At 37.6% G+C, this 27,935-nt stretch overlaps 2 protein-coding genes across 2 annotated transcripts; one reads left to right on the top strand and one right to left on the bottom strand.

Annotated features, from left to right (window-relative positions):
* Positions 1-615: 615 nt before the first annotated feature.
* LOC121420629 lies at positions 616-5,781 on the bottom strand. Its single transcript, XM_041615293.1, has 5 exons — positions 5,739-5,781; positions 5,072-5,242; positions 3,378-3,510; positions 2,244-2,314; positions 616-1,708 (listed from the first exon to the last, which is right to left on the bottom strand). The coding sequence occupies exons 1-5, from the start codon at positions 5,779-5,781 to the stop codon at positions 987-989; spliced, it is 1,140 nt and encodes a 379-aa protein (XP_041471227.1). The 3' UTR covers positions 616-986.
* Positions 5,774-22,390, top strand: LOC121420628. Its single transcript, XM_041615292.1, has 5 exons — positions 5,774-6,165; positions 18,334-18,525; positions 18,771-19,208; positions 20,116-20,181; positions 22,230-22,390. Exons 1-5 carry the CDS (start codon positions 5,898-5,900, stop codon positions 22,388-22,390), a joined length of 1,125 nt encoding a protein of 374 aa, XP_041471226.1. The 5' UTR covers positions 5,774-5,897.
* Positions 22,391-27,935: the final 5,545 nt, after the last annotated feature.

Below are 27,935 nucleotides of genomic sequence, written 5' to 3'. Positions count from 1 at the left end.
TCTTGAGAAATATCTTAATACACACATAATAAATAGCCTTTCCTGAATGATAAAACTGATATTTTTTTAATGTTTATCTCGTGTTTTATTTTCCCGTTTGTTTGGCGCCCGGCAGCTTTCTATTTCTATCTCCTTTAAATTCATTTTTAACAAGTCTTCCTGGTATAGCAGTATAGGTAAAATAAGAGCAAAGCTAATAATAATAATTACAAAAGCTACAAGACTTACATTATAATAGGAAAAGACCTCCGGATGTATGGTAATAATCAGACATTGATTATGATTTTGTAATGGAACGGTGACTAAAAGCGGTAGGTGTATAATGATCATTCGATACAACTCAATTTATAATCAACCTTATTACCTAGATTAATTTTCTTTTACATATAATGTTAATTAAAGAAAGATATAATGAATCGTAAAATACCTTATTCCGGACAGTAACAACTCCTGATATCCAAATCTTTACTCAGTGGTTAAACATATTTCCATCATAGTTTGTATAAACCTACACGTGATTGCTATCCCCCATGACCACGATAACGTGTGATTCCACAGAACCAGTTCAAATGAAAGATTCCATTGGTGCTAAAAAGGACTGCGAGAATAGCTGTTGTAAATTAATCTACCACATTTTGAGGTTGGTGGCATTACTGCTGCAGGAATAATACTGCAGTACTCGCAATACTTTTTAGGAATGTTTGATCTTGGCCACCCTCTTCATTGATTATTAGTGAACAAAGTATGTGTAGGACACTCAGCTCCACCGGTTGAGCTACGGAATAAAATTAGTGGTACGTGTATTATTTTTATTTGTCGATATTAATGATTTTAGTCTAAAAGAAATGGGTTTCCTCTTAACAAGAGAAGCTCTATAGAACTGTCGCGGGGCTAGCCCATCGAGCGTCTTAAAATTGTGCGCATGCGTCCGCTCAATACGTCTACAGTCAATGTGTGTCGACTGAATTCAAAATAATTTTCTGAAGTCACTGAATACGACATGAAGGAAGTGGGCTAGGAAGACTGATTACTGGTTGGAACCTTGCACATCTAGCTCCCTTGACGGCATTATTTGCCTCCATGACTCGGATAAGTTCTCCCCGATTATCACTCTCGATCTTCCGCAACTGTTCTTGAAAGCGACGTTCCCTTTCTTCCTCCTGAAGTTTCATCTCCCGGATCTCCAGGGCGTTCCGTTGCATCTCAAGCTCATGCTTCTGTTGCTCCAGCTTCATCTTCATCTTATGCTCGTACTTCAACATTTCCAGTTCCATCATCTTCATCTGAAAGTCGTTCTTTAGTGCTTCAATCTCCTTCCGTTCCTCCTCCGTGTTTTGCAACGTCTCGTTACCCTTTCCCTTTTTGCGACGCTGGTCCTCAGTCATGTCAGTGGGCCTGATACGCGCATCATATTCCGGTGTTACTACATTTTCTCTACGACCCATCTTCAGCATATTTTTCTTTTTCTCCTTCTCTACGCGTTGGTAATGCTTGAAGACAGCTGTATTATCTCCGATCGTCATGCATCTCTCAAGCAGGGACAAAAGATTGAGTTGGTATTGCTCGTCGAGTTTGGTGTGTTCGTCGGTGATGTTAGCCACCTCGTAGATGTCACTAAACCCTGATACACGGAGCACGGCAGTCAGTATTTCGACGTTCTTCCGCTCTGCAACATCAACGTGAGTGACAACAGCGATGGGGTAGCAACCTATAGTTGAATTACAAAAGGTACCTGTAATATTGACCCTCTCTAATTGATTTCTTTATAAAATTTACCATGGGAAAACTTTTGTCATCACTCTTTTTAATTTCATTTTTTTTATTACAAATTTGTCAAGGTCTTAACTTGTAATATGCCTCGAAGGAATGTCACTTCTATTGCTTTGTATTTTTATTACAAATCTTGCGGAGGAATATTATGCCTCATTTGCCTCGAAAAAATGCCACTTCTGCGATGATGTTGATGACGCAAATTCAATAACTAGAACGTTAGAATAGGAACAAAATATAAGATTGATAATTTTCATTGGGACAATTTTTTCATAAAAGTGGCACAAGCAGGAATATTGCTAATAATATAATAAATGGCATATGGTTTTCTTTTAATTGATGAAAATTGCAGACATTTATGCTTCTCAGGGCTGCAGAATATGCGGGAATATGCCGGCTTCTAGTCTTGTGACAGTGTAGGCCTTCAATTATTTGCCGAAGGTTTTTGGACGAAATGAGAAATTGAGGAATACCTTGGTGTCGATGAAAGAAATCGATCACGACATTAAGCCCTGCGAAGTCAGCCTCTATATCGTGAATGGCGCTGCAAGAAATAAAAAGATGATTGCTAACAATAAGTGCTACCATAACAAAACAACAAAACCGATGCAACATTCAATCGGTATGATGATAAAACAAATTAACTTATCTCAACCATGTCAAACAGAATATCATTTGATTTTACTTAATGAATTTCTGCAGAAGTAAGTCCCAATCACTTTCGTTTCTATCTTTCGAAACTCTTGCTATGATTTTGTATTTTTATCGTATTTTAATGGCGTTCTAGAAATGGAACCCTGTCACCATTGTTTAGCGAGCAGTACCTTTGTGCCCTTCAGCAATAGGTAGCTCGCCTACTAGACGATAAGCTTGAAGACTTTGCACCGTCGGTTGTTCTGCTAACCTACCTCTATATACGTTCGCTACAGTCAAATGTCAGAAATTTTCAAATAAATTCACAGAAATGATTCCTGTCTACTGGATGGTAGGTGTTTAGACCGAAAAGTGGTATTTAGTCTAGCCTACACCAGACGGCGATCTGAGAACACTATACCAACTTATCGAGAACTTTCACCAGAGTTAAATGTATGGCTAGATCAATTGGTGTTCATTACGTTTTTATGGTGATTCATTGCACCCAAGGATGTGTTCCTCTCAGACCACCGATTCATGTTGTTCTTAACAAGTAGGCCTTTACCTTTAGCCCAATATGCACATTATGCGATGCGATACGACGCGTTTGTGTTTGTTTATAAATCGCATTTTGCATTAAATATTAAAGTTCAAAGAAAACAAAATTATTTTAAGTTCGGCAGAATGTTAGAAATATTAAAATCATAATTGTGCTTTGCAGCTTGCCCTGTTGTCGGAGCCAAGTCCAAATCGGCTTCAAGTCGCAGCCGATCGATGATCACGTCATTGTGATGTTGAATTGAATTTGAGTTTATTCTTACATGGAGGCTCGAACTAGACTAAAAATGCATTCCACTATAGTCCTACCTCTATTCTTATTGGTTGGAATGTTCATATCAAATGTCATTATAATTTCTTTGAAAATCAAATCGCAACGAATCGCATAGTGTACGCCGGGTTTACAGTGTAAATACCTGAACACGAAGATAACACAAGAAATCGGGTGTCCCGTTTCAAGGTTTAGTGTTGATGTACATGACGTATCAGAACTTGGTTGCTCTTCGTCTGTTGCCCACTGCACACGTTCGCTGTAGCCTCTATGACCATCTTATAATAGAAGCAAAGTATGAACGATTGCATAAATAATGTAATAATTTTGTAGGGGAAAGAAATATGCGTTCCAATATGTGGGTACGCCTAGATGGTACAGCGAATTAACCTTACGATTACCTTTAAAGGGGAAGTTCACCCTGAAGAAAACTTTGTTGTAAAAATAGCAGAAAAATTAGTAAAAAATATTGGTGAAGGTTTCAGGAAAATCCGTTAAAAAGTAAGAAAGTTATTACAGTTCAAAGTTTTGGATTTGTGACGTCATAGACGAGCAGCTGCCCCATGTGTTATGTAATATAAAATGCATGAATTTCAAATTTTGTATGGTTCCTGATGACTTAATTTTGTTTTCTATTCATGATCGGGTGTGAAATGATTTGTCTATTGATATACAAAGGGTTCAGTGAAAACCATTTTCATATTTTCTGAGAAAATGACATTTATTTGATTTTTTACCATTCGCTATGTATGAATACTGCTCGCATATGACGTCACAAATCAAATAATTGAAATTCTAATAACTTTTTAATTATTTGATGAATTTTTCTCAAACCTTCGGCAATATTTTTTAATATTTTTTTGCTATTTTTACAATAAAATTTTTGTCAGGGTGAACTTCCCCTTTAATAGATTTTGCCTGTACGATCATAGGCTAATATTCCAAAAGAGACCACTTGAGTAATAATATCATTAAATGCTACGGAGAATACTAACCTGTTTTCTTATTTGTTCATGTTTTTACCTTTTTAAGAGAGATTTTACCATTCATTGCCAAAATTGCAATCTAATAAGTTATTTGTTTAGCTTGTGTACCTGCTACTATAACGATTGCTCTGCTGTACTTCCATTAATATATCATCGTCACCAAAGCGCCGCGATTGAAACGGTGCATCTTATTCGTAAAAACTTGATCGTCGTGATCGTATCAGATCGCATTATACCAGTTGTGGCATTCGTATTGATGTTGGAAAAATCTGAATGGTTTAAAAAAAATCACAATCAATTACGAAGGGCTAATCGATATCGTGACGTCCGTAACGGATCGTACGACAGAGGGTACTGGGAATGAACGTTAATTAATATCTCGTTCCCATTGCCGTACGATCCTTTGTTGTTGTTGTTTTGTTATCTTGTGTTTTAAGGTGCGTATCATTCAGATATGAATATTTACGCTGATTGGCCTTTCGTAAATGATGGAAAAAAAAATCGCGAACAATTGAAAATATTTCTACGATGATGCGATTACCACGACTGATCTGATAGGATCACAACGATTACTCCACGATTAAGTACGCCGTTGGTGTAGTGGCGCAAATCATGACAGCGGGAACTAGGAATGGGAGTAGTTAACGGAAAAGCGGGGGTTCGGGGGGGGGGGGGGTCAGGTGGATACCTTATTTTTATGCTCGTCAAATTTTTGCTGACCAAAGTCATATTCATTTGGGAGTGAAAATCATTTTTTCGTGGGGAAGGGGATTGTCAATCTTTTGTTCAGAAACCAGCACCCCGTTTTAGAAATCATTCAAATCTCTGACCAAAACACTAAAACTTAACTTACCCAGTTGCGCTGCTATTTCAGCTTGTGCTTGTTCTGCACTCGGGTCGTCTAAGCCTCGGTTATCAATTACGTACATGCAGTGGGTCAAATTGGCGATCTTTCTGAACATTGTGTGGCCTCCTGCCTTCTCTTGACTTGCAACGTCGACCCATTGTGCCCTTCTCAAACGGCCTGATACAGCAAATTTTAGGGAATTTATAAGAGAGCTTTTCCCGCATTCTGTCCTGCCAAACAGTCCAATGAACAAATTTTCGGGAAATGTTATTTTGTCGGGAACTGTTACAGTAATACCCGGTTTGTAATTTTGAACGATCTCACGGATTTCTTTTATTTCCGACTCCATGTTGTCTTAAAGAAGTTCTGCTGCCATGCATGGGACTTTTCGGTTTCAGGCAGTCCCTTTCTAGAGTTGCAGAATATAAGCGAGGAATGTAGTTTCTTTGGGAAACGTTTGCAGTTCGGTGTCATTAAAAAAGAAAATGTTATAACCAATTGTAAAATGTAACTGGAAATTCTTTTGCGAGAGGTCGAATGAATAACACAGATAATTTGATTTCAAAATTCTTAGCATAATGTGATCATCAAATATGGCTTGGTAAATAGCCTCCCAGTGGAAGCAAAGTGCGCATGCTTAACACGGTTATAAGAAACGCCCATTAAGGCGGGCCTCCATAGAACATCCCGCCCCTCTCCTCAGGGTCATATGACATTTCGCAATCGTCAACTCTTGTGGAAATTATAATCATCAGATTTCTTTGCTATACTCGAATTCCAGTGTATTGTTCTTACAAGTTCCCGCACAGCACAGCAGAAACAACCCAGAATAATGGCCAATGCTGGTGGTATCGTAGTTGCTTTTCTTTCCCTCTCAACGGAATCCTGTGTAGATCAGTTAATTGAACGTATTAATACAGGTCATGGACTAGATTGCATTTTTGTGAAACTCACACATCGGGACTTACAGTTCTTTATGCCTCAAGATGAGTATGACGCTGTGGTTCTGTTACATTCAATTTCACAAGGTCGTAACTCCATCACTGATGTTGCAGACGCTAAATACAACAAACTGCTGCTCAAACTGAAGGAAAAATATGGTAAATATTTATTAATGGCCATTCCAGTGAGAAGTTAATTATGGAAGATATTCCATTACATTTACATGATAAGGCCTAGACAGGCATGTAGAATTAGAGAAATATACAATTCCATGGAGGTGGACCCAGGGGGCGGAAGGGTCCACCCCTCCCACTTGTGGTGGTGTTAAAAAATCTAAGGAAAGAAAAACAAATGAAGAAGAAAGGAAGTAAGGAAAGAGATTATAAAGTGGGGGAAGTAGAAAAGGTAAGGGGAAAATATCTCCTACTGCTTTATCGCATTTGCATTGCCTGATTTAGAGATTCATATAAGATGGATCGTATATAGCGCTTATACCTTTCCATTCTAAAGTCAAGATGAAGAATATTTTTAGTTTAGTTCAGTCTTGTGTTCTACAGTGCGTATCAAAAAAAAGTTTACACTTTGAAAAAGTCCTGGGAATTAAAAAATATACAACATGTGGGTAATTTTTTCACATATATTCTTGGGTTTGGGTCTCATCTATCCAATGAAAGTAAAAGTTTTGAAAGAATGTTGCACTTGAGTGAGCACTGTCCATTTTTGTAAAGCTCGCAGAAATCTGTTTGCACAGAAATGCTCGTTTTAACGCTTTGTCGAGGGGAAAGGGCCAAATCAAACTTAGCTTGCGAAACATTTCTTTTACATTTCCCTTACCCTTTTAGTCAATTGAAATGAAATGGATACATTCAAGCATTTTGGAACAATTTTGCCACCAAAAGTGAAAATTTCAACACTTATTAAGCACAACCTTTACCCTTTTTGTGCCAGCTGGATCTGAGGACATAACTGAATCTGACCAAAAGTTTATATCAGACATCTCCAGCACTTTTCACTAAGTTTTTATCATTTAATGTGGGTTTACATTTCATTTTTCATTTAATACTTACTTTTCCAGACCTTTCCCAAGCTTGAAAGTGATTAACAAAATGAAAATCAAGCCTAGGCCATTTCATGTGGATCACAGCTCATTGTAAAGCAAATACCATCACGATGGCCTTGGTGTGTGGGGGAGTGGGGTGGGGTGCAATGCACTCTTCATGGTGTTTTGGGCAATGAAACAAGTTTAAAAAAAGTAAAAGATATCTTCAAATCAATTTTATTAGCTAAATTGAACGTGTTTTTCATGATTATGGTCTACTTTTATTCGCATAACTATTTCAAAGTTCTGCGCAAATCATTTTTCACTAACTTTTCAAAAGTAAGTGGTGTTCACTCAAGCGGAAATATTTTTCGACAGTTATATCGTCATTTGCTTAAATGGATCTGTACCAATGTTAAAATGTGGAATACTTTTCAAGATATTACTAATCAATAATTTTACAGGATTTTTTTCTAAGTGTAAACTTTTTTTGATACGCACTGTATAGTCATTTTATTTAGTGAGATGCGCGTCCTGTTCATTTTCTTGTAGAAATGCTTAAATTTGCTCATATGTTTATATTAAGACTTTGTGCTCAATTTTCGCTTTTAAATTATCTCTATTTGTTTAGTTGAATAATTAGTGAGTATTTATACAGCTGTTCATTCGTGGATAAGCTGATGAATTATTACATTTTGACATGTTTTATATTTAGTTTTCCATAACACATTGACGTCTCATTCTTTTTTTTTACTTTTCGAACAAAAACACCAAAGTTTTATAATCCTCTAATTTCTATTACATTTGTTTTTTTATCCAGTCAATCATCACCGGACCTTCCGAAATGTTCAAACTGTCTCATTCTTTCATAATATCCACTGAATCAACATATAATGTGGTTATTATCTCAGGGGCATGCACGGCGGGAGAGCGGGATTATGGGGAAATTGGGGCTGCATCCCCCAATTCTTAGAGTGGGGACGCTGTGAACAATCACCCCCCCCCCCATTTCAAAGTGATGAACAATCAAGTGATAATCTTTATTTTTTTGAACTTATTATTATAATTCTTATTATTGCTTTATTATTACTATTATTACTAAACTCCTAACAAAAGTGGAAATCTGACTTTGATCGATAATTCCTCATCGGTTCGAGTAAATATTAATGCGTAATTAATATTAATGAATAGAACATTTGATTCTCTTTAAAAATGATCACCATTAAATGATAAAGGCGTCAATCACAATAATCTTTATAGTTCATATTTTAATGACAATGTACCTCTACACAGAGCTGGCCGGATAAGGGCCGATGATAACGATTCGCATGTGTAACATATACAACACTGCCCGACAGAGGGCAGCAATCCACAATGGCGTGACCACTTTTTCTTTCCCTCTACTAACTTCTTTAACTTTCTCTTCTATTAACTTTCTAAATTACTGCAATTACCCATCTGACATCCAAATAGCTTGTTAAGTGTAAAATCAAATTTAAACCATATCATCACATCTAAGCTATGAAAAACACAACTCAACTGTTGAAATATAAAGCAATACAACTATTTAAACAATAACAGTAACAGTGATGCAAACTGGCCTTCACATAAAATCCACTAAATTCAAATGGAGAAATGCTCAACAGTAAACATTTTGACTCTGCTAATAATCATTGTCTTATCAATTACTCAAAGTGCCTGTAACACTAATACCAACTATAGTGTACATACCAGTTCACCTGCATGAATAATAATAGTCTTATTGATAATTCAAAGTACATGTATCACTATAAATAATCATTGTCTTATCACTAATACAAATTACCTGTAACTATCATCAACTACAGAGTACATACCAGTTCACCAACATAAACTACATACAACTAAATTGAAATAGCACCATAATTACTTTCTCCACCTATTATCCCCCTATTATCCCATCAAAATACACAACATGTCATAGACAAATAACAGCTTACCATGGCAACCTTTTTTTTCTTTTTAACATAATAGGGAACTGAATAAAAGCCTACTTCTTTAAACAATAAACAAGCTATATAAATACAGCAACTGATGATAAAAATCAATTTCCACCAATGCAAAACATTACCCATATAAACAGGCGCGCCGGAACACTTTCAGTTTTGGGGGGGGCAAAATCCCGAAGGGGGCACAATATTTTTGACAGCGTGAGATACCGAAGCGATCGAGCGGTAGAGGGCGTGGGACCCCCCCCCCCCCCACGGTAAGGAATTTGTGTAAAAATGGAGTTTAAAAGTTACGTTTCTAAGAGAATTCAAAAATAAATTTCTTGAGAATTAAACATAGAATTCACTACGAAAGACTATACTCAGAGTTTATGAGAACCTATGAAATCTACGCGCAAAACGCTCGCTTAATTCGGAATGTGGTTTTCGTGTCTGATCAATTAAATTACGTAATACGCTTATATTGACTCAAAATACCAGAAATTACATTTTTCATGCAATATCCTTTCAGAAATATTTATGTACATTTACATACACGGACGACGCGAGAAGAAGAAGAAGAAGAAGAAGAAGCGTAACAACAGAAACAAAATACATTCCAATGAATGTCTTTTTAAATTCAAAATGGCGGGTGTTCTGACGTGGCAGACGACGATAAGCGCTTAAATACCCATTCTATTTATATCATTTCTGACCTCAGCATTGGAGAGAGTCCCTGATTATACATACATAGGCAAAACGTTTCATATTTTGTAACTGGAGGAAAAAGAAATATGACCTGCTTAATTATTGTCTAACAATTTAAAACTTTTCTGAAAATTTAAAACATTACTCGATTTATGTGTTTCCTTTGGCATGTTTTGTATGGCTGGGAAGCACTTTTGGATGACCCCTTCAAAATCTTCTTTTTTCTTTACATATTTTCTGGGGAAAATGTGACCATAACTAGGAAATGATGAATATCGAATTCCTGGAAATATTCATTGGTAAATAATCATGAACTAACAAACTACGGCAGTTCATAATGTACATTATGTAACATTATTTAGAAGAAAACAATTACATTCCAACAGCGGATGTGGTTGACGGTACACCATGTTGAGTTTTCGAAAAAAAAAAGAGAAAAAGTGGATAGAGGAAGAATTGAAATTGATAGGAGGAAGTAGACAGTGAAAGTCGAGTAATGTTTTGTTCAAATGAGCGTAATCCTGATAAAGACAGTAAACCAGAAAAGGTTGAAGAAGAGGCTTGATTAGTTGATAGATGAGTACTCCTGCTCTACACCCCATTCGCCGAATCATAGCATCTTCTCATTTATCCAATAAGCAACTACTCAATCCTCTATAACTCTTTAAACTTTTCGGTTTTACAGCTATTTTCAGATTCCATATGTTGCTCGAGTAACTAGCGTTCACGCGCGTTGGTGATATCGGGGGGGGGGGCGTTTCATGAAAGGACTTGTCGGACGTTTTATCCGAAAAGTCCCATTTCATCCGACAGTTACCATAGTAACAGTACCTCTCAGCCAATCAACATCAGAGAAAGATGTCAGATCTGACAACTTGTCGGATGAAACACTCCCCAGGTCCGGGAGCGTTTCATGAAAGGACTTGTAGGACGTTTTATCCGACAGTTACTATGGTAACAATGCTTCTTAACCAATCAGAATACAGGAAAGTTGTCAGATCTTACAACTTGTCGGACGAAAATATTTATGAAACACCACCCCGGTCTGAGCGTTTCTGGGCGACCGCGCGTTTGTTAGCCGACACAGCATGCAAATTTGCCATTCGGTTTTAGTCTGAAATGTATTCATTAATACTAATAGGCCCCCATTCCACAGAACGGAGACCATTGAAAGATTGGTGAGGTCTTACAGCGGTCTTCAAGATCAATGAAATTTGTCGACTCTGTGGAATGGCTCAGAAAGACCCCTCAAAGAACTCTGAAAGACTAGTTGGATATTTCTTGTCGTACTGGTCTTAGACTAGTCCTCTCGAGATCTTTCAATGGTCTTTCAGAGATTTTTTATGCAATAAGTGATCTTTCAGAATTCTTTCCATGGACTTTGCCTGGTCTTTCAATGGTCTTTCAATGATGTTTCAATGATCTCTCATGAGTCTTACCGTGATCTCCGCAAAAATCTTGAGAGACTGCTGAAAGACCACTGAAAGACAATTTTCCTGTAAGACCGTTGTAAGACTGTTTTGAACCGTTTCAAGAAGTTTTGGAGCCCATGAAGACCACGAAGACCACTGAAAGATTGGTCAGGACTCGCGTAAGACCTCAAAGACTATTGTAGGTTCATTGAGAGACCTCTGAAAGATCAACCAAAATTCATGGTCTTTCAAAGGTCTTTCAGCGGTCTTGTTTATCACACTGTAATAACATGGAAAAGGGGCTTATCAAAGGTATGTTTCACAGAGGGACATGTTCGTCAAAAGACGCAAGGCTTACTATGATGTGTAATTGCCCCGTCAGGGGCGAATTTTTTTCATTTTTGACAAAAGAAATGACAATTCTTAGGCAGAAAAGTGCCTTCATCGTTTACTTTTGTCCTTAAATAATATAATTTTTCTACTTTTAGGGGGAAAATTGGGGGGGGGGGACAAAATCTCGTTTTGCCCCCAAAAATTTTCTTTGGGGGGCAAGTGCGGTGCCCCCCCCCCCCCCGCTTCCGGCGCCCTTGCATATAAATCAGCCTAATTTGTTGGTAAAACGCACAAGGCAAAATATAAGAGTCTCGATACCATGAACTAAAATCAAAAGAATAAGCACATCCTTTATACACATTCTTGAAATAAAAACTGTACAAGGGGCATGCAAACTGCTTCCTATCAATCTCTAAACATAATTACAGTAATAAGTCCAAAACTTACCAAATGCTGTAACATATATATAAGTCAAATAAAATCACTATAAAATCATGAATGTACTGCAACTTTTGACATGTATATAAAAATGATAAACAGATAAATAAGTAGAAATCACCAAAACATACACACATTTGTACATAATTTCCTACCTGCAACGTTAAAAAACAAATACACAGATAAGAAATAAGACAAAAGTCTAAATTGGACAGCTGATAAATGACATAAAAATAGGTATTAACTGATAGGGTAATATACAAAATGACCACTCTCAATAAACCATCAGCCAAAAGGAAAATATTTAAAACTACAGTCCAAGCAATTCACAATAAACAATGCATAAATAGCTAGCGTCATATAGCTGCAAAACATAGCAATCCTAACCATACCAAACAAAATTAAGGGCATTAACGGGGGGGGGGTACAACAATAAAGGCTTATTAATGCAAAATACATGTATCATACAACAATGTCATTTTCATGCTATATAAAGTTCAAATAAATGAAACAATCTTATAGACCCAAATTAATTTCAGCAAAAAACAAAGGGAAAACAGGCATTTATGAAAATACACCCATGCCCATGCATAGCAAGCATCTGGTAAAAATCACACTACATACAAGATCATACACATGTCTCATAACTACAAGCAGCCATCACTACACAAAATACTAAATAAACAACAATACATGAATAAGAAAACCATATTCATATAACAATGTTTAATTAGCAGGGTCATTCTAAGCAGGGTCATTCTAAGCCCAAAACAAGTAGTCCATACAAACAAAAGTATTAAAAACATTTTTAAAAAATACATAAGGCCATCAAGTATACAATAATATCAATGAGATCAAATTTTGATCAAAAAACAAGTGTCCACGATGACATCAAAAGTTATGAAAAACCAATTAAGCTGTCCAGTATTTGCAAAAACAGAAGCAACCAAATCCGAGGTAAAGGCTTAGAGTCAATATTTCATCCATCATGGTACATGTGAATAACATGGTCAAAAAAGTCCAGAGAATCAATCATGGGTAGCGGTTATAAATGTAGTCTGGGGGGGGGGCGTCCATGAGGGGGTCCCAATATCAAGCTGAAAGGGAGACCTGGCCGAGTACGAGCGATCAATGGAAGGGGTATGGCAAACCTCCTTACGTCAGACAGCATGGGTGAGATAGAGACCATCCTGGAGTGCACATGGGCAGGGATGGAGGCAAACAGTCCAAGGGTAGTACAAGGAGTCCTATCAGGGGGGCGTCCAGGAGAGTACTCAACCTTCAAGGAACAGCGATGGTTTGGTTCGCCGGTGAAGTTGGTGACCAAGCAATCCACAGGCTTATGAGTAGGGGACGCATCTGCCAGAGAATCACTAAGGTGGCACTGGTCGGCATTTGATGATGGTACTTTGGAGGACTGACCACCGGATTGAGGTTCCGGTTGGACTTTGGTGATCTCGCTATCAGGATTGACTTCAAGAGCAGTGGAGGAACCACCAGGGATGTACGTTCGGGGTATCTTAGAACAAACAGCATCCTTACGGGCATCCACACTGACTTGATTATTGGTAAGTATTGGCTTGACGTGTATGCAAGCTTTTTCATTGACGTTGAAGCTGGAGGAATTTGTCTCCACATTGGCTGCAGGATCAGTGTGAGGTACCTGAGATGTAATGCTATGTTCGCCAATGGGAGGAACGACTGACGAGACGACAACTGAGAGCGCTGTATCGAAACGCGCAGGGGCCGGCGCTGGGCCATAGGTGTAAGAGGACCCATTAGCAATCGTGACCGAACGCCGAGAAGGACGAACAGAGATATCATTCACCTCTAAGAAAGGGATACCAGCTCGGGCTAATACGGTATCAGCCTCGACGACTAAGCCTTCAAAGATGAATTCATTATCATCCCTTGTAAGTACGAGCTGCGTCTCTCCAACAATTACATATAAGGCAGGCTTGAACTATCGGCATGACACATACCTGAGGACGTGTCAAAGATATCAGCACCAAGACTCAGAGCAGTTGAGTAACCTATGAAATTCTGTGATGACCCACTGACTAAGGTGACCCGGACACACTGCTGACCATGATACAGGTCAATAAATGGAAGTATCTTGGCCTGCTTAGGCAACATAGACGACTCAGCCACTGGACAATGTGGCAATGAATGGTATCCTTGATGTAATCCATCGGACTCTGATGAATCCTGCTGAGAGGAACTTCAAGAACTAGAGGCGACTCATCTGACTTCGACGAGTCAACAAGGCAACTAAGAGGACTGTCACAATAAACATGTGACTGATGACTGATTCCAGAAACATCTGAATCTGTTGTTGGAGCACTACCAGGAACTTTGTCACAATCAATAGTTGACAAATTGTCAAAATCACTATCATAATCTAAATCACTGTCACAATCTGACAAATTCTTGGCAGACTCATACTTTTCATAACAATCATTCACTGTGAGTTTTCGAGTGTATCCTAGTATACTTGCTGCTTGGCGAGCTTGCGCAATGATATTTTTCTCATGTTGAGGGAGGTATTCACAGTCACCGATGTGGTGGTGACTCGGGCGCTTAGCTGCTAAACATAAAGGGCAACTATATGGATCTACTGGTACTAGACCTATAGGACCTAGACTAACATTTGGCCCACTGTTGTTACTAATAGTATGTAAAACCTTAACAGACGGAGGATGATTGCTAGGAATAGGATTGTCCCATATGGGCTCATCATCGGACTCAAACTCATTGTGATCAAACTGGGACTCATTACAATTGTCAAACTCAACTAACTCAGACTCTGTCTCCGAAATCTTCTCTCTACAATCATCATTCAACTTCTCAGCATAATCATCAAAATCATCATAATCAAGACTGTTACATTCATTTCCATTCTCAGTCACTCTTTCATTCTTTTGATTTGTAATGTGTAAGTTATAGTGATTAAGAAATGTACGTGAGGGCGGCCGCTGGTTGGGGCCTGGGGGCGAGGTTGAGGGTGCAACCTCTCATGGGAAAAGCCATAGCTGAGTCTATACATGGGACTACAGCTACTGCGAGTGGTACGACCCAAGACCGACAAATGCGGAAAGATTACCTATCACGACCACTTTTGGCCGACCGACTGACTGCTATTTTGAGCAAATGCCATCATAAACAGACAATGACAGGGCTGATCCCAACTGCCACCACACCATTAAATGATAAAGGCGTCAATCACAATAATATTTATGGTTCATATTTTAATGACAATGTACCTCTACACAGAGCTAGCCGGATAAGGGCCGATGATAACGAATCGCATGTGTAACATATACAACACTGCCCGACAGAGGGCAGCAATCCACAATGGCGGATACCCTACATGATATGATTATGGTTCACATGGAGGTGCAGTGCCTTGATGTGGGGCAAGGTCAAAATTCAAAAGTTGCAAAATGACACAATATTGAAAGTCATTGTTTTTTCCGTGGTGATGAGTGAATTTCTCAACGGTTTCTTTTGACTTTGATTAACAATTCCTCATCGGTTCTTTTTTTTTCAGTGGTAATGAGTTTCTTTTAATTGTTTTCATACACCTTAACATCAACATACACTCAGCAAAAAAAGTTCTTGGACACTTATAAAAGTTAAAATATTCCATATAGATATTTCATTAAATGTAAATTATTGTATGTCATCATGACCAGACAATATTCCTCTTCGAGTATGACATGACATTTTCATGTAAACAGTCATGCATGGGTGGTTATATGCTTTAAACAATAGCAATGTCAGTAAAAGAAAATTGCAAGAAAGAGACCATCAATGATAATGATCATGGCCATCCTGTAGGCATACATTCAACAATTTCAATAGGTGGTTATCATTCGAATTAAATGCTTAGGGATGCATCATGAGATGCATAATGAGATGGATCATTTGGACACTCACTTTCAAGATGAAGCTTTCCAATCAAGAGCGTGCAAGGGCAATAGGAATGCATGTAGACTAGTGGCTCGCTATTTCCAAGTTTCACCAACAACAATTTCAAATTTGAACCAGCGGTATTTGGCTACTGATGAAGTCAGAGACCGCCCTAGGAGTGGTCGACCTAGGGCCACCACCCCTGCAGAAGATAGGAGGTTAAGGATGCTTGCGTTGAGAAGGCGATTTGTCACTGCACCAACTATCGGATCTGAAATTCATTGACTAACTTTGACTTAAAATTCCAGTGGAATAGTGATGCGTCCAAGTTGGATTATTTTCTCTTTCAGAGTGGTGTTCGACTTTAAGTTTGCTTTTGTCGTTTAATGGATATTTATGCCATATAAACTTTCACAACTGAAAGAAAGGCTGAACATTTTCTAGCAATTTCCTTTTACTGACATTGCTATTATTTAATGCTTGTAACCAGCCATGCACTGACTGATCCATTCTTGCAATTTTCTTTTACTGACATTGCTATTGTTTAGAGCATATAACCACCCATGCATGACTGTTTACATGAAAATGTCATGTCATACTGGAAGAGGAATATTGTCTGGTCATGATGACATACAATGATTTACCTTCAATCAAATATCTATATGGAATATTTTAACTTTTATAAGTGTCCACGAACTTTTTTTGCTGAGTGTATATGGAATCAAACACACCTCTGCACAAGCAAACACACAACAAATAAACATACATGGGTATTCCAAACCACGACTCAAAGTCTACCATGTTATCTCACAGAACCATTACTACTGTACAGAAGCAGGGTCTTGATTTTAATGGATTTTGATTTCTATTGACACAGACAAAAGCATCATGTTCTGAATTGACCCTTCATGACTATTTCTGTTCTTTTTGCAGCTTTTCGATTCAGACCTCATCCAACACTTTTGAAATCTGCTCTTTTCGTGATGCCATATCATAACAAGCATGGTATCATTTAAAGAGAATTAAAGAGAATTAAATAATACCACATATGTATTGTGTCAAATTGGGAGTTGGGAGAAATAAATAGCCAAACTCAGATTTCCAAACTTGTTTTGCTCGTTTTGCAGCTATTCAATTCAGACCTCATCCAACACTTTTGAAATCTGTTCTTTTCGTGATGCCATATCATAACAAGCATGGTATCATTTAAAGAGAATTAAAGAGAATTAAATAATACCACATATGTATTGTGTCAAATTGGGAGTTGGGAGAAATAAATAGCCAAACTCAGATTTCCAAACTTGTTTTGCTCGTTTTGCAGCTATTCAATTCAGACCTCATCCAACACTTTTGAAATCTGCTCTTTTCGTGATGCCATATCATAACAAGCATGGTATCATTTAAAGAGAATTAAAGAGAATTAGATAATACCACATATGTATTGTGTCAAATTGGGAGTTGGGAGAAATAAATAGCCAAACTCAGATTTCCAAACTTGTTTTGCTCGTTTTGCAGCTATTCAATTCAGACCTCATCCAACACTTTTGAATCCTGCTCTTTTCACGATGGCATGCTAAGCATAATATCATTTTAAAGTGAATTAAATGGTCTTTTGAATGATGTAAAATATCTATCGTGTAAAGTTGGGAGTTGGGGGAAATTAATGGGTAAACAAAGTTTCCGAACTTTTTTGAGGGGTCTATCTCTCTCACTCTTTCGCTTCGCGCTCGCTTTAATAAAAAACACACTAGGAGGAGGTTAAGTTACACACATTCACATATGTTTACATGCATGAAAACACCCACACTGACGTTAATATAGGGGCTTGGAGAGCACTGCCTCCAATAATTATAATGATATTTAATAATGATGATTACCATTGAATAAATTAATTATGGAAATTATATGAATAAATAAAATAAATAAACAATTCCCAAACCAAGAAAATGAAAGCGAAATATGTGAAATATATATTTCTGAATAGCATGTCCAAGTCTATCACATTTTGAGGTTTTCACTTATAGACAAAACGTTTTTACACCGTATAGAGTCATGACAGTGTGCAACGCCTTTTCAAAATTTAAGTCACACCCACTTAACCCAAATAGCTAGTGATAAGTTTTTCCCCTGTTAATTCGTAGAAATAATTTATGGACCATCATTATATTTATTTTATTTACACGTACCGCATAGGTAATCACATAATGAATGTTGATGTATGTGTGTCGAATTTGTTGAATATCATTTACAATCGCATCTTCTCAAAGAATATACACTAAATTTCCATCAGTAGATGTTTCATCTGCACATATTGTTTAATAACTTTCTATATAGGGCCTTTTCTGGGCACTCATCGACTACTATCATTCTGAAAGTAAGCTAAAGTAGTTTCCTTATCATCAAGAATAGACTTCAACATTGTGATTTATCAGGATATCGGTATTACGTGCATGTGTCACTGTTTTACGATCAGTGTTGAACAAGACTCGTCATATCTCTTATACAATTTTTCTGCAGGTCCTGATCGTGTGGGTGTCATTGTTCATTCCATGACCAGTTACAGCCCAGTATCAAAGAGCGCCCTCATGATGGTGCTTAAGAAGTCACAGCCAACAACTTTCAAGTGTTCTAACTGCGTCATCCAATGTAACAACCCGGCAGAAATGGAAGATGAACACATCTCGCGCTTTATTGAGTTCCTTAAAAATGGTAAGGACAGGAAAACTCTCCTTTCTACTGCTTCCGCCGCTGGCGCACCGATGGAGATAGATGACTCTAAAGAGGGGATTGAGGTTCCTCAAAATACAAGGCCAACTAGAGATCCTCCCGCCAATATTGATAGACATATGCCTAAAGCTGGCAAAGCAGATATGTCCTCACTTCCACATCTATTATCGCAAGATCCTCATCAGCCCTCTGTCAGCCTTAGCTTGGATCATACATTGAGAAAGCAGGAGGAAGTAATTCTTCAGGATTTTCCCAGCATCGTAGCACAACTTCATCCGACGATGCCTATTCGTCAGCAGCCGTCAGAGAATATCCTCATCCGAAGAGCCATGGTTACGGACAAGCGACTTCAGCAAAGACGCAACCATCTACGCCATTGGAATCAACTGTAGACCAACATGCAGCGAACGTGATGGCTAGTCAGCAGAAGATTATTAGCGAGAAGTGCGCTGCTTTGGCATTCTTTGATCTCTCCCGTAGAGGAAACCATTCAGTTTCGGAGGCTGTTAGAAAACTCTTTCCTCAAAGGACACTTATGCCGCATGGCGACTGGAAAGAAATGGAAGGCATGTGGCATATGTACACGGCCATTCTTATCGACGTCGGGATATCACCGACTTCCCAACTACATAGAGATGTCTTGGTGGCTTGCCTGAATAACATGTGTATGTTCAAAATTTAAAAAGTATATATCGCTTTCATTCTAAATGCATTCTATATTTAGCTGTATTTCTGTCCAAGCAATATTCCGTATTCTTGCACTTTTTGGCTGTCCCTGCTCCTCTAAGTATTATCTTGGTGGGTGGTAAAATCTTTCTATTCTTTTTTCAACCATCATAATGAACCTATTTAGCATCATAATTTTCATTGAATTTCCTTTGATCTGGCTAGATTGATTCCTCTACAGAATAAATATGTTTAAAAAATGTCATAGATCTTAAAAATATGTTTTTAACTTGCTGAGCTCCATTCCCCCAAAGGACAGTTTGGATATAATTGATGAGATTCGGCGTATTTAACATTTACAATAGTCAATAGTACGTAAAACATCCAATATTACATTGCCTTTATTTTGATGGTAGAGCAGGCGCTGGTCGGGGGGGGGGTCAAAACTACCTTCCTTTGAGAGTGATTACTTTTGTCAATTCCTTTTTAGACTATAAATGTTCGTATTGTTTTTACTGATGACCGTTTCTTTTTCTTTCATTGATTCATGAAATGTTTGGAACAAATGCACCCCCTTCAGAAAAGTCCTGGATCCACTCCTGGGCTACAGAATGTCGGACACTGATATTCCATGTCAAGACTATTACAACTGTCTTTAAGTCAGCTCATTACTGGATGATAAATTCACTGCTCTATTGAGATCAAGGGGAGGAGCTTGGTTCAAAACAATTCTTTCAAAATAAATATTTAAATCTACTTAACGTAGTTGGAAACTTAAATAACAAGATTTGAATTCATTACTTGGTATCTGTAGGAATTAATAAGTCCAGTGAATAAACGTGGAAAAAATAATATCGCTCTAACATAATTTTTTTAATAACTTTTTTCTCTTTGCTTTCTTGCCAGATGATAGACAAAATGTCGCCATCTTGTTTCCGGCCTCTGCTACAGGCCCCTTCTCAGAACCTGAAAGTAAGTTGTCAAGTCAAACACAATTCGATGTGCATTATGGTAATGGGGATTTTTTTGTGAGGCAGGGGGGAATCCGGGGTCGTGGGGGTGGTTTAAGCGAAAGTATTTAATGATGGACTCTCAAGCCAAACTCGGACATACAAGTCTCATGAATATTGTGTGAAAGTTGGCATCTCCAAGTTTTATGGAGGACACGATGTACTAACTCACATGCAGTTGCCTATCATGAACGCTTTAGCGTGTACTATTCTTTGGTTATATTTTGTTAAACTTTTCTAGTTAATAGAGCACTCGAATAAATCTCCAGCACATAATTCACAGCAGAGGGGAACACAAAGCGAAGAAGGGGAGGAGTGGAGCGTTGTGGCCCAGTGGATTAGTCTCCGGACTTTGAAACAGAGGGTCGTGGGTTCAAATCCCAGCCATGGCGTAATATCCTTCGGTCAGAAATTTATCCACATTGTGCTCCACTCAACCCAGTGAGGTGAATAGGTACCTTGCATGAATTCATTCCTTGAAATGCGTGTGCGCTGTATAATCTTAGTAATTACGGCTGCCAAGCTACAGCTGGGGTAATAATATCCAAGTCCTTCGAAGCGCATAGAGACATTATTCATTGTGATATGCGCTATACAAGAACTGTTTATTATTATTATTATTTGAAAAAAAAGTCATGTTAGGGCTTATGGCTTTGGTCTTAACGGTTTTTGTTCAACTGGTTTCATTCATTTCCGATGAGATCAATAAAAATCATGAAACTGTCTACATTGTCTATGTTTTTGCATCTAAAGGATAAGGCGATTGGAATTTTCTTTTGATAATTATATGTACAGTGCGTATCAAAAAAAGTTTACAATTAGAAAAAATCCTGTAAAATTATACATTTGTAATATACTGAAAATTTTTCTATATTTTTACTTTGGTATAATTCCATTTAAGGAAATGACGATATAACTGTCGAAAAATATTTCCGCTTGAGTGAGCACCACTTACTTTTGAAAAGTTAGTGAAAAATGATTTGCACAGAACTTGGAAATAGTTATGCGAATAAAACTAGACCTTAATCATGAAGAACAGGTGGAATTTAGCTAGTAAAATTGATTTGATGATATCTTTTACCTTTTTTAACTTGTTTCCTTGCCCAAAACACTTCGAAGAGTGCATTGCGCCCCACCCCACTCCCCCACACACCGAGGCCATCGTGACGATATTTGCTTTACACTGAGCTGTGATTTACATGAAATGGCTTAGGATTTTCATTTTGTTAATCATTGTCAAGCTTGGAAAACGGGTGGAGAAACAAATTTTAAATTAAAAATGAAATGTAAACCCACTTTAATGACACAAACTTAGTGAAAAAATGCTGGAGATGTCTGATATAAATTTTTGTTCAGATTCAGTTTTGTCCTCAAATCAAGCTGGCACAAAAAGGGTAAAGGTTGTGCTTACTAAGTGTTGAAATTTCAATTTGGGTGGCAAAATTGCTACAAAATGCTTGAATGTATCCGTTTTATATCAATTTACCAAAAGTGCAAGGGAAATGTGTGAGAAATGTTTCGCAGGGTAAGTTTGATTTCGTCCTTTCCCCTTGACGAGCATTTCTGCACAAACAGATTTCTGCGAGCTTTACAAAAATGGACAGTGCTCACTCAAGTGTAACATTCTGTCAAAACTTTTACTTTCATTAGAAAGATGAGACCCAAACCCAGATCATATGTGAAAAAATTACCCACATGTCGTATATTTTTTAATTCCCATGACTTTTTCAAAGTGTAAACTTTTTTTGATATGCACTGTATATTTTAGGGAGCAGATGGAGGAGAACGTATAGCATTATATCAGAAAATATTCCTGTTGAAATGTACTTCTATAAGAAGAGATTTAGGCCACAAATTGTATATTTGTATGGATTCCTGAACATACACGGAACTTGAACACGTTGAACGAGCTAAGGATAATTTTGTGCTAACAAAATTATTCAAAGTGGGATGGACGATGCGCGCCTTTGTTCTTGTCTCACTTTCATTTTTATCTCTTATTGAATGCAGAAAGTTTTTATAACCTCGTTTCAACATTAAGAGTCTTCTACTACCCGGATTCAGGAAGATTTGGTGACGATGCCAAAAAGAATCTGGTTCATTGGCTCAGCGACTGTTCCCTCCGACACTATGGTAACCTGCATCCGAAGAAATTCTGTACACTGTCGTAAATCCCGGGGGGGATGGGGGGATATATCCCCCCACTTTTCGAGGAGGGGGATGGCCTGTACAAACATCCCCCCCCCCCACTTTTTACGAAAGAAATGAAAAAAAAAATCACAAGAGATAGTTGCTTTATTGGTAAAAATTCTTCCTAAAATACCGCTTAACAAATAAAACAATATTATTGAATCATAAAATGCAAATAAAGAGCCAGTTCACCATTTCCAAACGAAATACTTATGTCCTTACTATAACATTGAAGAGAAACCCTCGTTTCTTCCAATTCATCAACGTTGGGGTCTTTGGGAAGGGATTAAGATGGAAAGTCATTTTTTTAATGTAATCTCTAATAAAACCATTGAACCATCATGGGGTAAGAAAAATAATAATATTGGAGGGATATTTACTACGGGGGGCCCCCCCCCCCCCCCCTCCATTGGCTGACCCCCCCCCAAAAAAAAAGGGGGGGGAAGGAGAAAAGAGTGAGAAAGGAAGAGAAACGTAGTGGGAAAGAAGAAAGTATTATTCATTATAATGTTATATTATATTATATTATAATTACGTTATGTAATACATTACATAAGAAACATTTTTATCATAACTTTATAAAACATAAATTTCCCAGGGCCTACGTATTCATTGTTCCTGGTGCTCGCATTGTCTGTTTAACGAGATATAAAATCCTTAAGTATAAAACATCCCGTTTTCAGTTCAATATAAACCAAATATATTTCCTAGCACTTGAGTTATCATTGTTTTATGTAGTGACATATGCTTCTTTTACATGACTCAAAAAGTGATTGCCCCATGTTAAGGTCTTCGTATATATGAAACATTTCCTGTCCGTGATTACGTTCGCATTAGTGGATTGGTGAGATATGTCTGCTCTTCATGAATTCCTAAAATCAGTCCTTAAAATGTCCCTTCTTCTGATCTGAATATAAAAAAAATCAGCTAGCGCTTCGCGCTCGCATCATTTGACTAATGAAATACGTATGGTCCCAGTTACTTCCTACAAAGAAACCTTAGAATGCCCCACTTCAGGTCTAAATTGTCTAAATTTTCAGCTCGCGCTTCGCGCTCGCAATATTTGATTAGTGAGATGCGTATGATAATCATGATTGCAATGACTACAAAAAGTGTTTCATGTGTTCAGATGTAATTCTAATAAAATCAGCAAGCGCTTGGCACTCGCATTAGATGACTATGGTGAGATATGCATACTCTTAATGGATTCCTAAAATATAATTATATTCCTTAAAATCTCGCTGTTTGGGGTCAAAATATGCGAAAATTTCAGCTCGCGCTTCGCGCTCGCTTTATTTAGCAAGACAGGTACCTATCGTGATTACACAATTTTGATAATAATGTCCCTTTTTAGGTGTGAATAAAAAAATTTCAGCTCGCGCTTCGCGCTCGCATTATTTGATCAGTGAGATACATATCCGTTTAATGACATTGTCCTTAAAATTTCTCAATTAGGTCAGTATAACTGTCAAATGAGCGCCCTTCGCGCGCTCACTCAGTGATTCAAAAATTTTGCTGGTGACCCCACAATGCCGTGACCCACGGTACGCCACTGTGGACATATCAATGATAATTCCTTGCATATCTAAATACATGATTGCAAAAAATTGCCAAAATATTTCAGTCATCCCCCCACCCATCAACACGGATTTACGCCAGTGCTTCTGTATTTTGTAGATTTTTCTTAGAATTCAATCGAATATTATGTTGATCTTTCAGTAACGGTAACGGTTTTAATAGAGGGATTTCCCAGTTATTTGCCGCCCTTTCTCAAGGTAAAAAATAAATCGTAATGCGAATGATGATTCCAGTAAAATATAAGGCTAATGTCGAATATTTAGCACGTGTGAAACCAAACCTGAACGTGATTAGAATCACGAAGGCTAATCACAGTTACGATAACAATAGCAATCATCATTACAATGATGATTCAAGATTCACGTGTGAAAAAGCCCTATGACAAACGCCACGGACGCATAGGCGGCGGATGACCTCCCCCCCTAAATTTTTAGTTGATAACCTCTTTTTTTTGGGGGGGGGGCTTGTCAATTTTTTCCCTGTGTCCCCCCCCCCCCTAAATTCTGGTGAAACCCCCTTAAGATGTCTCTTGTCCCCCCCTAAAATTTAGGTTGATGACCCTTTTTTTGTTTTGTTTTTTTTCCTTGTCAAATTTTTTTACATGTGTCCATCACAAAATTTCAGGTAGACCCCCCCCCCCTAATTAAAAATCAAGTTTAGCAAAAACAAATGTGTGCATACAAACTTCCCAATAAGTCTTCATCAAAGAATAGCCTATCTATATTCTTTGATAAAGAATTATTGGGAAGTTTTTATGCACACACTTGTTTTTGCTAAGAGGGGGGAGGGCAACAAAGCGTCAGGACTTAGGAAAAACAAGAAAAGGTGAAATAAAATGGTGGTGTTTATTTCATCCTCTGAATATTATGTGAATATCTATCACATAATCATATTATCATTTTAAAGAAGTCGATACTTTTTTGGCTTACTCTTTTCACTTGCTCGCCAATTTTATAATCCCCTATGTCGGTCTTGCACACTCAAAAGTTTTGACTCAATTTGCCAAAATTTTGGGAAGAAAGGTAATGTCATGACTCAAATGCTGCAAATATTATAAGACAATTGTTTTAGTTAATTTCCTTCACACCTCAACCCTTTTGGGGCACATGCACTAATGGAATTAAATTGAAGCGCGACGTGCACTCTTGGAGGGTTAAACAAAACTAAATATATCGCTGTCATTTACCTATCTAAAGTGCACATTTTGAGCTGAGATGGTTTATCTTATTACTCACTTCAAATAAATCTAAATTCAATTTGCAAGATATACTTTCGCATCAAGCTTAGTTTGAAAATGTAGTTTGAATTTAGTACGTTATTGACTAACCTAGTTTGCAGTCTATCACGCAATACTGCGAATTTAATTCAGGTCAGTTTAATGTCTTGCGCAATGCTCGTTTCAAATTTTTTTCCATATACTGTAGAAATAGAAATACACAAAAAAAAACCGGAAGAGTGAGTCAAAAACATTGTTACCTTAATAGCTCCTAGTAAGTTTAGACCTATATAACATAACAAAGTAATCAAGTATTAGGGACTTTAATTGAAATAAAAGTTAGTATAAATAGACCTCGGGTAAATAATTTTACTTTAGACAACAATAATACATTGAAATGTTGATTATTGAGATGGATCAGAAAATAGATTACTCCGGTTCATCCTGGTCGCTTTTTTTTACTCAACTTCCAGCTATCTCTCACTAATTGTGTTGATTTATCATTTTCATATTAGTGCATGTAAGCAAAATGTTCGCCTTTATAGAATATTAATTTTTGTACAAGTCACGCATGATCGACAAATCAGAGACTTTATTGAATGAAAAAAATCACGTGTTATGATGGAGATGGAGTATTAAAATGTTTTTTAATGTTTAAATCGTTTAAAATTTGGAATGTAATATACAAACATCGTTGACGTTTTGGCAACAACAGAATTGATTCAATCATTGTCTTAGAGAGTATACAATATTGTGTTAATTAGATTTATGATATAAGGAGTGAAAATGCAATTAATCTTTTGCGATAGAATGTTGAGTGCCATGAACTTTGTATCGTTAACAATTTTTAATGTAATAAATCAAATAAGAACCTGTAGCCTATTGCCAAGCACACGAAAGTAATGTTTTCTATTTATCTTTGTTTGACAATGCTTCTCACATCATCCGAATAGAACTAAGGTGTAAAAATAATCTTCTGATTTCTAAACAGAATTTTCCCTTGATGAAAATCTATCATATTGCAAATATTTAAAATTTATATTTCAACAGAAACAATCATGAAAATACCAGTTAGGGTCAGCCACCTAAATATATGAGAGAGCTCATATATATGAGGGAGAATTTTCGGAGGAAAATTTTGACAAGCCAAAATGAAAAGTTTTCAACCACTTATCGTACACGAAAAAAATTGACAAGCAAAAACAAGGTCTTCAATTTCCAAGGAGGGGGCACACCTCTGTTTTAATGGTTCTCAAAAAGGATCCGCGCCTGACCAAGTGCAAAATTATATACATATTATATATAAAATTCTCAGACACGTCACACGGCTTAAACAGTTGCAGGGCTCCAAATCAAATGTGGTAACTTAATTTGCCATCCAATTGTAGGCCCTAATGGAAACGCTGATCAACAGCCAATCAAAATGCAGGGTTCCATGCAAGATATTATGGTACCTGTTATGCAACGGGGCCCAGATACTATTTTTAATATGGTTTCATAATTGAAATTAAACTTAAAAATTTCACTACGTACCTAGGCATATAAGGGCGTAAAATGCTTATCCTTTGCTAGTAACCTATTAACTTCTCAAGGGCATGAAAACTTGTAGGCATATATACATCTCTGTCGAGTCTTTCTAAAGATCTTCAAAACGTTTCCATTTTGAGCACTCTAAACGTAAATCAAGGTAAATTTTCTCCCTATAAGTTTAACAAGCAAAGGTAAAAAGGGTTTTGCTGCAAATTGAAGGTCATTTCGGTAACACAAGTGCCCCCCTCCCCTTTGAAAGCTAGGAACTTTTGCCTGTCAAATTTTCCTTGGGAAATGTGCCCCCCTTTTTTTGGGGGGGGGATCATGGATCCGCCCCTGTATAGGCCTATTGTGTGAGATTGAACCTACATCATCGCGATCATAATCCCACTTTCTCGTTTCCTGGAATTGTTGTTTATCATTATTTGAAAGAAATCATATGGGCCGGTAGCCCCTAGTCCAGTTTGGACTCCGTGAATGGCCGGGAGCCAACAACCCTTTCCCAAGCTGAACCTAGGGGGAACGACATGGACCTTAACGTCACAACCCAAAACTATCTGCACCCTACTCTAATTGATTGATAGGCCCCGCCCCTGCCCCATTTATTTTGCCTGTCAGAAATTTATTACTGAAAATCACTTAAAGCAAACAACTTATCAAAATGGAGCTCAGTAGGAGGTCATTAGGACCACAACTTGGAAATGCACCCCCTTATGTCTCACACAAACACACACTCCCTCACAAACACACCCTCCCACACTTATACACAAAATTTCCCCACACACACTTATACACACAATCCCCCCACACACACCCACACTCACCCTCACAATCCCCCACACTTATAAACACAATCCCCCACACACACACCCTCCCACACTTATACACACAATTCCCCACACACACACCCTCATACTCTCACACTTATACACACAATTCCCCCCACACACACACACCCTCACCATCACAAACACACACACCCAAACTTATACACACAATCCCCCCCCCCCCACACACACACAGACATACATCCATTCTCTGTGTAGTCCAACTCCCAACCCTATCCCTCTATAAATAGTTTTATTCCCGATCGTCCTACACCCACTATTTCCTTTTCACTTCCCCAAGTTCTTTCATTCATTTCCCTCTTTCATTAATCACCCTCATCATTATGGTCAAAATTACATAAGAAATGGAAAAGA

Source organism: Lytechinus variegatus, chromosome 8, assembly GCF_018143015.1.
Source record: "Lytechinus variegatus isolate NC3 chromosome 8, Lvar_3.0, whole genome shotgun sequence".
Lineage (NCBI taxonomy): Eukaryota > Metazoa > Echinodermata > Echinoidea > Temnopleuroida > Toxopneustidae > Lytechinus > Lytechinus variegatus.
This window is presented reverse-complemented; position numbering and strand designations above follow the sequence as displayed.